Genomic DNA, 12,478 nt, shown 5'->3' with positions numbered 1-12,478 from the left:
AACTGAAATATAATTCCATCTTGTCAGTCACAAGGCCACAGACATACTCGCTAGGATGCAAATGATAATGTCATCATGAACTATTAATTAGCATCTCAAAGTTTTGCTCAAATTGTAAGGAATCACTGAGGGGTTATTTCAATAATTCACTTGCATAATATATACTTTCATTTCTCTAGTTTAAAATAGTTCTTTACTTGTAGGAGGAAACTAAAAACAATTGCTAAGAAATTTCCTCCAATCAGCAGACGTGTATGTGCTCTTGTCCCCAAGTAATCCACTAACAGATCAGGAAATATCCTTAAAGAAACAATTCTGTTTCTGCATGCTGCATATCTTATTATACCTATTAAAACAGTTTTAGTACTCTATCTACTACATCAGGAGACCCCAAACCCCAGGGCCACAGACCAGAACCAATGCCTATTAGGAACTGGGACACACAGAAGGAGGTGAGCAGTGGGGCAGGTAAGTGAGCAAAGCTTCATCAGTATTTGTAGCCACTCCCCAGCGCTAGTATCACAGCCTCAGCTCCACCTCAGATCAGGCATTAGATTCTCATAGGAGCACCTGTTCCTGGTGCCAAAACGGCTGGGGACCACTGTACTAAATGATTAGGGGGAAAACAAACTACCACCAACAGTTGCCCATTTTAATATGGCTTAAAAAATAACCAAATATTGTGTCTCAGTCCAAATTCAAATGACTATTTTAGTCCCTTAATAACCTCCAAATAATTGTGTTTACCATTTTTCCACTTTTAGAACAGTTTGGTGCTATTGTGGAAATGCTGTCTTAGATCCCTGAGAACAAAGATGGAATTTACTTTCTGTCAAAGATCAGTGGAACTTAAATTGAATAAAATGTCTTAAGTTTTATCAAGGACTTAAGTATTTTGTGACTACTTCTTTACTCGTTCCCATTTTGCAGTAGAAAAGGAAACACAGCACAAGCTTGAACTACTTGATTATGGTTAATATCTCAAAGTTGGCTTCACATATAAAATACTCATGTCAACCTGTGCTTCAATTAATTATTAAAAACAAAATAACCAAAAAAAGGCTAAATTTGGTTAAGCAAAGTGCTACCTCTATTATAGTGTTAGAAGAGACACATAGCCCACAAAAATAAATATTGGGACATATAGTTTTATCTTGAAACATGCATTTATGAAAATGAAAATGTGCATTTACAAGAAGAGAACAGGAAATGTTAAAGAAAAAAAGAACACAATTACATTAATAGCACTCACACTCTACCTTAATATTTAATCACTGAATAATTTAATTTTCCTAAAAACAAAGAAAGCAGTAGTCTAGAAAATCTGGTATTGCTACAATTTCTGAAGAATGCATTTTTCTTACCAAGAAAACAGATCAAGACTTATATTTAATTCATGAATACAGATTGAAATGAGAAAATAAATGCCAAATGAAAACTAAGACTTGAAGAAAAGGTTTCAAATAAAGTCTCAGCTGAATTTAGAACACCTTTTGAAGAAAAAAATTCAACTACCAAGACTAAAATTTCTTAGATTGTTTGCCATAAACTCCTCCTTCCTACTTCCCTCCAAAAAACTCAGGTCAGATAACATTCAATGAACATCCAAATATACTCAGATAAGTTCTGGAATGTGTAAAATCATTTAGTAGCGGCAGAATAAAAAGAATAGCAACCAAAACATTTGGCAATTAAGTTTTAAATCTTTATTATAACTACCAATAATAAGACCTAAAAAATTCTAATTGATATGTAAATTTTTTAAAGAAAAAGAATTAAGTTCTTCAGACAAATAAATGATATTCAACAAGTATAAGTATTTCAAAATTAGAGTAAGTATTGACATGAGGCTAACACCTTCAGATTAAGAGCTTAGAACATAAATCCTACAAAAGGTTGCCTGAAACACAAAGAAATGCTGAGCTGTTAATGATTTCTATTAAAACCAGAATTCTCCATTGAATCTACTAATACATGCAAATTTATTAGGTTAATCATGGCAAGTCCTATACTAATATGAAATCATCAAGAAACTAAAACTCTAATTCCAAAATTAAAGTGATTAAATCTATATCTTGCATAGGTCGCAAAATTTGAAAATATTTGTATTTAGATGTGAAACTTGTAAGAATAAATCTAAGTGTTATTGGAAAGGACACTTAATAATTATGTTTTAGTAGTTTTCCTTTGTCCTTTTGATATTTCCTGAAAAACTTATTTTAAGAGCTCTATAATTTACCATTAAAAACATAAGCAGTTATCTCCGGAAAGAACAGGCTAGCTAGGTATGTGATGGACCACTTGGATAGGCAAAATAGTTTTTTTTCTCCTTAACTTCCTAACAAAACTTCTTCCTCAAAGCCAAGACTTTCCATCTTAATAGTTGCTTTTCATGAGGCACAATTAAGAATTTGCCCTCTCTTACAGTTATAAAATGCCCCATACATCTCATGTGTTGCTTTAACACTATTATGTTGAAGTTGACTATAACTCCCGGAATACAGATTTATACTGCTAAGAAGTGACAGACAAGAAATGAACCTCATGAAATACATTATGAATTTTTTTTTTAAAAAAAGGGAGGGGGAGTAATGTTCAGTGAAGTTAAAGCTCATCTGCTAATTTATCTTGTTAAAAAGGAAATATCAACCCAAGATATAATTTTAAATATTGGTTATATTCTAAAAGCCAAATCTATAAATGGATTCATTAATAATTTGGTGGCACATTACCTTCGTTTTAAACATTTCCAGTTGCTAGTTTAAGAGGCTCTGCTTTCAAAGGAAAGAAACTTTTTTTTATTATTTATTATTATTTATGCCTACAGCACCTGGTCTTCCTAGGTGGTCTCCCATCCAAGTACTAACCAGGTCTGACCCTGCTTAGCTTCCGAGATCAGACATCGAGGTTGTTCAGGGTGGCATGGCTGTAGACCGTGGACCGTGGCTCCACTGGGGCGCGAACCCAGGATCTTTTCTGCGTGTAAAGCAGACATACTAACCACTACATTATGGAACCATGTCCTCGAGGGAAAGGAATTTTTGTAATACAGTTACAACACCATTTGTTCTAATAAAATTAAAATGCTAATATCTATCTTCAGCAAGATACAAAAAATCCCATTAGACTATATGCAACAAAGTTTTCAAAGAGGGCAAAGAGGTTAAACAAATGAAGACTAAGAACTAGATGGTGATGTGTTTGACTAATAAAAGATTTCATTTTGTCCCACAACTAGCAACTTTAAATTCTCTTCATGTAACAATACAATTATAAAACTTTTGATTAGGGTCTTCTGTAATTCAAACTACATTCCACAAGCCATGTGATAACTATATACATATAAGTCCTAATAGTTTTGAAGCAGCTCTTCACAGTAACAATGATGGGTAGCAAACATAGAAGTGAATCCAAAACGCCATTTTGACTAAGTATTTTGACCTACATCACGTTGTTTTTCTCCAACAACTGCCAGTCAGAAGAAGCCAAGTAGAATTTCACCTCCTAGCCCTAAAACCACCCATTCCAATGTGGGAGTCAATAGTAAAACTGTCAAAAACAGCTGGAAGGAGGAAGCTGAACAATCTACAAAGATGACAGCCCTAAATAACTAAGTTGGCTTTAAAAGTAAACAGTGAGCTTATTTATCAGTTTTGGGAGGTTATCTTAATCTAATATAGATGATGACGGTTTGGTTACTTTCCATGTTGCCTTCCGTTCACATGAGGGACATAACTGCTATTTGTTAACTATCAGTACAAGGATTTGGAAAATGTTCCAAACGGTTAAAAATGAATGTTTATCAAACAGACTTATTTGTCAGTTAATAAGCCAATAAGCACTCTAAGTAAATGCTAGAAAGGCTGGGGGGTGGGAGGAGGCAGGGGAGTTGAACAAAATAAATAAGGTAGTCCCCTCTCTTCGAGAGTCTCTTAATTTGTTAGAATATCAGAGTACACATGAAAGAGTCAGAGACCAACTAATTGCTAAGCTGAGTGGTACAAACTTTAAGTGCAAGAGCTGTCCAGGAAGTTTAAATATCTGAAGACTGGATATTACTTTTAATAGCTTTCACTTGAGCACTTATTACAAGCCAAGTGCTTTGCAGGCATTAGTCTTCACAGCAACCCTTATTCCCAATTTACTCAAGGGGAAACTGTCAAAGTGGTTAAGGAACTTACCCAAGGTCACTCGGCTAGGTAAGTAGCTAAGACGGCCGCTTACCCAGGCAATCCAATTCTAGAGCTCACTGTTAAGACTTCGCAAAGCAGCGCGAGTTAGGCGAGAGGGAGGTGGGGAGGCCATATAGGCAGGCAACAACATTACAAGCGCCAAGATCTCGCAACGCATTCCCCGCGTTTCGTTCTAAGTAATGATGTCCTAAAGATTCGTTATCTTCCGCACCAGCAACCGTAAACTGACTACCTGGGGCGGGCGCGCGGGCGCGGGCGCGGGCGGGGAGGTGGGGCGACAGTAAAAATGGCTAACAAGTTAACTAATACGGGATTGGGCATTCTCTAATAAAGCGACTCAAAGTAAATTAGAAATAAATTGTTTCTTTTAAATCTGGGGTTTTGCTACCTAAACATTGTTTTTTTTTTTTTCCGAGAGCGCTGAAATTTTGGGCAGTGGGTATGGCAAGTTACTGTTTTCTGTATTACAGGGGGAAAAAGTTTTATGACTAAAGGAAACGCGTTATTCTAGGTACTTCGAGAACCTTGGAGAGTTGCCAAAATTAGTTGCAGTCCCAGAACAAAATGGGGTTTAGGAAACATTTAATTAAAGTTGAGTCCAACCCGAAAGGGCTCTAAGGTGAAAAGACGAAGCAAAGAAATGCCGGTAGATCTTCGGGGAAAGCGGCAATCCCTGCTACACTTCTCCCACGGCCAGCAGCACCGCGCGAGGCCGGGACAATCCGAGAGACCGCTCCCCGGGAAGACGAGAGGTGCCAAGCAGGGCTCTTCGCGACGCCCGGGGCTTCGCCACGGCGGGCGGAGGGGAGGGAGTCCGGGATGGTTCGCCCTCCTCCGACTTCGGGCAGAGGAGGCGCCGGGCTCCAAACTGCGGAGTCGAACGGGTGCACAGTAAAGAAATGGGACAGAGATGGAAAGTCCGAACCCACCCGGTGCGGCCCCGTAAAGAGAAAGGAGCCAAGTGAGCTCAAACGAAGAGGGGGACAAAAAGAGACCGCGCAGGACCGCGGGGACCCGCAGGGACGAAACAGGAGCTCTGCTAAAAGGCTAAAGGCGGGCGGGCTACGGCGGGCAGCAGGGATTTCGGGGAGGCCAGGGAAGGAAGGAGGTCGGCGGCGGTAACAGCATCTCTCCTCCCCGAGTTCGAAACTCCTAGCCAACCATCCACACCCGCCGCCCGGATGGGGGAGGGGGCACATCGTCCCCCCAACCTCCCCTCACAAGTGAGAGCGCTGCTGACACCCAGGCCCAGCCCGGCCGTGCGCCCGCCTCCAGCCCGGACACTCACAATTCGCCTCTCCCTGATTTCTCCCAGTTCTTTATCCACTCTACGGGAACCACCACAGTTGCGGCCGCCATCTTCCTCTCACTAGTAGCAGAGGCCCGGATGTGTAGCACGCGAGTGAAGGGTCAAAGGGGAGCACCGCCCACTGGGAATGCCGGGAGCTGCGAGTTCACTTTTGATTTCGCGCCCCACAGTCCTCCCCACCCCGCCGAAGCCCGAGGCCCTGTAGCCTACGAGGTGCCCCAGACCCGTGGGTCCCATCGCAGAGTGACGTCGCTGGCCGCGCCCTGCGCCACCCTTGCCCTCGCTTCCCTTTAGAACAGGAAAAGTGCCATCTCCAAGGCCGACTCGTAGCCTTGGAGAGGCTACGTAGTATCTACTCCAGGCTACTAATTCAAAAATGCATTTTTCAAACACCTAATATATACTAGACCCTGGAATAGAAAAGCAATAAACCATGATGCCTACCCTCAATGAGCTCACAGTCTGTGAGAAAGACAAACCTATAAGCAGATCAATTACAATACACCTTGCTAACTGCTGAGATAAAAGATGTTACTCGGGAAAGTAGCCATTTACGTGTGTCAGACATGCTAATACAGGGGATACAATCTAGCGAGGAAAAGAAACCGGCCCTGGGAAACACTTGTAGCCACCAGTGCTGACACCCTACTGTGTCTCTCGAGTCATTGTAACCTTAGGCAAAACTAGGGGGCGCAAGTACCTTGAGAAACAACTTGTTTACATTACTCGCTACAAATTATCTTCGGATCAGATACTATTTCAAAGGACGAAATAGAAACTTTACAGTGGGAAAACAAGGACGCCGTTTCATCTGCGGAAGACAATAAGCATCCCCCAAAATTAGACAAATGGGCATCATGCGCCTCCTGATAAGGTGATAAGAAAAACACTAATTTTGTAGTATTCGTCATACCAAAAATTCGCATAACCTGAATTTAATCGTGAGGAAATGTTAGTCAAATCTATACTGAGGGACGGTCTACAAAATTACCGTCTTGCACTATTCAAAATCGTCAAGGTCACTAAAGACAGACTGAGGAACTCTTCCAGATTAATGGAAACTACAGAAGTGACAATTGATCTCCAGCCAGAAAAACATTTTCTTATGCTAAAAAGGGGTATTATTGTGACAATTGCTACATTTGAATATCTGTAGATTAAGTAATAACATTGTATCTGTTAATTTATTGTAATACTTGTACTGTGGTTATGTGAGAGAAAGTCATTGTTTAAGAAAATACCCACTGAAGTATTTAGAGATAATTGGGCATTATGTTGCAACGTTCTCTAAAATGTTTCAGAAAAAAAATGATTAAGCAAATGTAAAATATTAACATTTTAGGAATCTGGAGAAGGGCAAACATGGGTTCTCTGTTTTATTTGTGGAACTTTTCAAAATAAAAAAGTTTTAAAACTACATCTTTGGCAGAAAATTTAGAAAACACAGACAAACCAAATGAAGAAACCTTACCACACATATAGTAAAATATAAACTTTAGAACTAAAAGCTTCTAAATTGGGTGAGTTTTGCCAAATGTACTAGGTTCATTTGCATTGTAAAACTCTTCAGGGGATAGGCTGTATAAGTTCTGGGGAAATGCTACATTGTTTATAGTTGTTTTTCATCAGCTATATTTAGGCTCCTAATGTCCTATCTGATTTTGAAATTCTAAAATCACCCACTAGAAAATATACACCATTCAGTTTCAATGACATCCGCTCATAAAAACTTCTTGCCATTTCACAGAGGTTCAGAAATATGACTGCCCTTTGATCTTCTCATTCTTCATTATTATAGGGTATTTCAAAAGTGAACAGAATGGTATAGTGAATACTCATTGTATCATCATCCTTCCTATAAAAAATTGAAATTATTATTGCAGGATGGCTTCTATGATACCAGAAGCACTATCCTGCTGCTTATGTAAACTTCACTGTATAGTCTACAACGGTCGACACTAGAACCAGATAATTCTTTGCCAAGGCAGGAGAGGTCCTGTGCATTGTTGGGTATTTAGCACATCCCTGGCCTCGATCCACTAGATGTCAGTAGCACCCCCCACACCAGTAGTTGCAACATCTCCAGACATTGCTAAATGTCTTCTGGAGTGCAAAATAACCTCCTGTTGAGAGCCACTGAGCTACAATATTTTGCTGTATTGTGGCTTACCTTGCCACTGTATCACAGTGACTTCTCCTTCCAAACATTGAACTGTGTGCAGTATCCATTCTGCTTAGTATCCCACAAATGTGGTATGACTCGATTGCACTGATGCCCTTTGAGGCCTTGGTATTCTCTTCTCCCAGAGCCTGCAGAACTATTTTTACATGGTATGATGACTCCTTTAGGAATTCCTCAGAGCTAATTGGATTTTTGCTCTATAAGACTGCAAAACTATCATATCTTTTGCATCCTCGTTATTGGCTTGCCTGTTCTTTGCTATCTGGTATTGTCTCAGCAGCTGAGAGTACTGTCTCTGGTGATCTTACTAGCTCATGGGTATGGATGAACTAGGCAGGGACTGAGGTCTGTGATTAAGGCCAAGGATTTGGTAATTTCACTGTTGACAGTCTGATGCATGGAGTGATAAACCGATTTTTGGTCTTTGAAAGGTCAAGCAATCTTATCATCTCAGTGAATACAGATAATGGGATCAAGAAGGAGGAACATAAAAGCAAAACAAGATAAAATAAGTAAAATAATCAAAGAATGAATGCAAAAGCTGTACCCTGTGTGGGCCTGTCCCCTGAAATCCTGATTATTGGTAACAAATTTTTATTAACTAAAGACTTAGTTATGTTAAATATACAAATTAAAATTTCTAGGATAACCACCACAAAAATAAAAAGATAATATATATCTTCCAAACTACCAGAGAAGAAAAACATTGAAAGAAACCCAAAAAAGGCAAGAAAAAAGAAAAAAGTGTTTTTAAAAGTGGAACAAAGAGAATAGAGGAGGATGGTAGATTTAAACTTAAATATACCAATAATTGCATAAAATATAAATGAACTAAATGCTCCAGTTAAAAATAAAGATTATCAGACTGGATTTAAAGAAGTCTAACTAGTTTTAAGAAACATCCCTAAAACTAAGGGACACAAAATTTGAAAGTAAAAATGATGGGGAAAATATACCAAATACTAAGGCAAATACTAAGATCAATAAAAATTAAGCTGTTATAGCTAGATTAATATCAGACAAAATAAATTTTAAGGGAAAAAATAAACACTAGATTTAAAGAGGATTACTATATATTGATAACATTTTCAATTCACCAGGAAAATGTGATCATTCTAATCTGGAATGTACTCAACCTCTTTGAAATATATGAAGCAAAAATTAACAGAACTACAAGGAGAAATAGACAAATCCACCACCCCAGGGAGAGTCTTTAATTCATCTCTCTCAGAAATAGACAAAGCAGACCAAAAAATCAGTAAAAATGCAGAAAATTTGAACATCAAATGAACAAATTTGATCAAGTAGATATACATAGAGCACTGAATATAGCAACTAGAAAATAAACACCTATATTTGAAAATTTTAAAACATACTTTTAAAAAAATTATAGGTCAAAGGAAAAGGTCCTATTAAAAACTAGAATACTTAGACCAGAACAATATTGAAAATACTAATGAAAAAAGTGATCGGTTGCAGCTAAAGTGGTATTTACAAAAAAATTTATATCCTTAAACCTTTGTATTATTAAAGAAACAAGGCTGGAAATAAAAAAGCTAAGCACTAATTTAAGGAGTTGCAAAAATAATAACAGAGTAAATGAAAGAAAGCAGAAATAAGAACATTTTAAATAGTAAATACTAATTTAAAAGAAAATATTCAATAGAAAAGATCAATAAAAACAAAAATTGGTTGGTTGAAAAGTCTAATAAAACTAACACACCTCTGGCAAGACTGATTATAAAAAAGAGGAGAGAAGATACATAGAAAGAAATGTTAAGAATTATATATGTTGGGTTCTTGACAGAAAAGAGATGAGTATGGAGATAAAGAGAATTTAATGAAGGAACCATGCACATGGGTGTGGGCAGGATTAAAAGAAACCAACAAATGGATGGTGAAGCACCTCAGGCCTAGCAACACTGGAAATAGTATACCTAAGCCTGAAGGGGCAAGGGGAGAAAATGGTTATCAAAAACTAAGGAGATAAGGAAAAGTAAAATAAAATAAAAAAATAAGGAAAGGAACATTCAACAGGAACTATGTGGCCGTCTGTAGTGGAATTACTGACAACTCACATCTTAGCAGGGAGGGAGCCTGGAGAATAAATACCCTAACCTTTCTGTTCTTCTATCATCTGATCTCCTGCTGATACCGCCCATTGGCTGATGGCTACTGGAAGCCATAATGCAAGAGAGCCTGGCAAATGTAATTAATAAAGATCAGGGGATGGAGCAGAGTGGAGAAGGGTAGAAAGCATATCATGAAAGAAAAAAAGAATTTTCAGCACTTACCATTTCTTTTGCCCCTCCATACTACTCTTGCCCTTTGTCCAAAATGAAAAAGCCATGCCTTCAAATGGAATGTACGAAGTACCATCAACTACTATATCATTACAGGATGGTGCTGATTTATTCATGCTCCCACATGAAATCTAAATTATCAGCCACTACCAGTGCTTTTCATATAAGGTAGAAGGAATAAAAGGAGTTTATAAACATAAAACACAGTTGCTATTGTCCCTGCTTCTATATAGTTGGAAGCAAGCTCTAAGTTGATAATCATAGTTTCCTTTTTCTGCTACATACTCCATATTTCCCTTACTCTCTGGCAGCACATCAATAGGACAGGATACATTACCCGGTGGAGTGACCTAAACATTCATCCCCACAGGATCTGAATCCTTATAATCTTACCTTGATTGGGTTACTAGTTTTCATTGACCAGTACTATTAAGTAAGAGAATAATGAGAGGTACCCCAGTGAAGCCTCTGGGGTCTAGACATAATCCTCCTTGCCTCCATTGTGTAGTAGCAACCTAATTTGCCTTTGGTTATCAGAGTAGACCACTCTGGTCTGTACAGTGACCCTTTGTCTGCCTGTTCATTCAACAGCATGAGGAGCACAAAATGGCCAAAAGGCAGTGTCAGCCTCTAAAACATCAGAATCCCAACATATTCCCTGGGAGGAGCATTTCTCCCTTGGTCATTAGAACCTCTTAACCCACTGAGTCCAAGATGTAAGAATGGGAAGTAAATATTTCTTAAGTGAGAAGTGTCATTCCCACCTTCATCTCTTGAATCCTGGACCCATAAATTTTTGGAGGGGTGGGGAGGGAATCCATACATTTTTGCTACAAGGGAAATGATATGATATATTGACCACTGTTTTAAAACATATACTAGGTTCTGTAGGACAGTACCCCAAACTTTCAGATTGTGGTGCCAAAACTAAGCCTTCAGCAGGAAATTTCACCATTCTATCATGCTAGTTGTTTCTGAGTAATGGGACATGTGATAAGGCCAATAAATTCCATGGGCATAAGCCTATCACCACACTTATTTCAGGCTAAACTGAGTTACTTTTTTGGAAACCATTTTGAGTAGAATACCATGGTGAAGAATCAGGTATTTCTGTGAGTCCACATGGTGGTGCTGGCAGAGGCATTGCAAGCACAAAAAGCAAATCCATATTCAGAATATGCATTTATTCTTATGAAGACAGTTGGTGTTTCCTCCATGATGGAAGGGTTTCAGTGTAAACAATCTGCCACCAGATGACTATCTGGTCTCCCTGGGGAATGGCGCTCTGTTGATGCCTCAGTGTTTGGTCCCTGCAAATTGGCAAAGATTGCCAAATCAAAGCAATGGTAGACAGATCAGCTTTGGTGAGGGAAGACCAACTGCCACAGGCATTTTGTACACCAGTCTACTGAGCAAGCACTAGAGTAGCTGAAGAAAGAGGCTAACATCAACAGAACAGCTGATCTTATCTATCTGATTACTGAGAGTCTCCTCCACAGCAGATTCCCTCCGGGGGCAGTTATGTGGAACACAAATATCTTCACACTCTAGCCCATTATAAGAGGCCAATGCATATACCTCTTTCCCTAGGCCTCCTTATCACCCAATTCCTATCTTGTTCTTTCCACATTCTTTGTCATCCAGCCAACTCCTTAGCCTCTGCCTTTGAATCAATCTATGTCAGTATGTTAGACCATTTCTCCTTCCACCAAAGTAGACAAGTCTACTTGGGAGGATTTTCCTACCTCTGTCTTTAGGGGCCATCTTCGAGTGGAGCTATTGGACAACTGCAGCCCACTTCCACCAGGTGCCAGCCTACCATGAATACTCACCTATAAAACCCATAAGTCTACATTTTCTTACCTTATTAACCAATCATAGAGAACTCTCCTTGACACTGTCTGTAGGGCTGATAGAGAGTCAGTGATGCAGTAGGAGCAAATACCATGAGAGTCTGAGCCACTTCATCATTCACTTTACTTTTAAATTCCCAATTTGCTGAGATTTGATTTTATATACAATTTCCATTTAACAATGGAATACTGTTGCACATGGCTGTTTGATCATTGAGTGGACTAGATAACACCCAGTTCATAATGAGCAGTTCAAGCCACACAGTCTCTTAGTGTCCTATGATCAGGAATTCAGTGAATATCAGGGCCTAATAGCAACCTAGGCATTGCCTGTTAAATAGAGAATAATCATCAAGTAAGGAAAGCATGGCCTTACTTCAACACACTAAGGTGCTGTGCTGTGAGGTTTTTATTGAGGCGTTATAGAATATCTCTGCCATAGACTCCTTCAAAACCATTGGGTCTGCAGAGTCCTAAGGCCCAAGTAACAGGACAACATGTGCCACAGCCCAAATTTGCTGCAGAAACTGTTCTTGCTTCAGATCCCACTCAAAACTGGTAGGCTTACAGGTTCCTCAGCAAATGGGTCAGAGCAGCATGCCCAAAAAGTTAAAACCAAAAAGTTTTACCAGGTGTTG

General features: G+C 39.0%; 1 protein-coding gene and 1 pseudogene across 11 annotated transcripts in view; both read right to left on the bottom strand.

Annotated features, from left to right (window-relative positions):
* Positions 1–5,630, bottom strand: part of THOC2 (THO complex subunit 2) — a 99,199-nt gene extending 93,569 nt beyond the window's left edge. For all 11 annotated transcript variants that reach the window (XM_039874699.1, XM_039874700.1, XM_039874703.1 and 8 more), the window contains exon 1: positions 5,482–5,630. In XM_039874699.1, the coding sequence (XP_039730633.1) occupies positions 5,482–5,552 (71 nt within the window). In that variant the 5' untranslated portion in view covers positions 5,553–5,630. The remainder of the gene's footprint in view (positions 1–5,481) is intronic.
* On the bottom strand, positions 2,819–2,934 carry LOC120612278 (uncharacterized; annotated as a pseudogene).
* Positions 5,631–12,478: the final 6,848 nt, after the last annotated feature.

The sequence above is a fragment of the Pteropus medius genome, unplaced genomic scaffold (assembly GCF_902729225.1).
Source record: "Pteropus medius unplaced genomic scaffold, Ma_sr-lr_union100, whole genome shotgun sequence".
In the NCBI taxonomy this organism is placed as follows: Eukaryota; Metazoa; Chordata; class Mammalia; order Chiroptera; family Pteropodidae; genus Pteropus; species Pteropus medius.
Note: the sequence above shows the minus strand (reverse complement) of the source record. Positions and strands in the feature narration are given on the sequence as shown.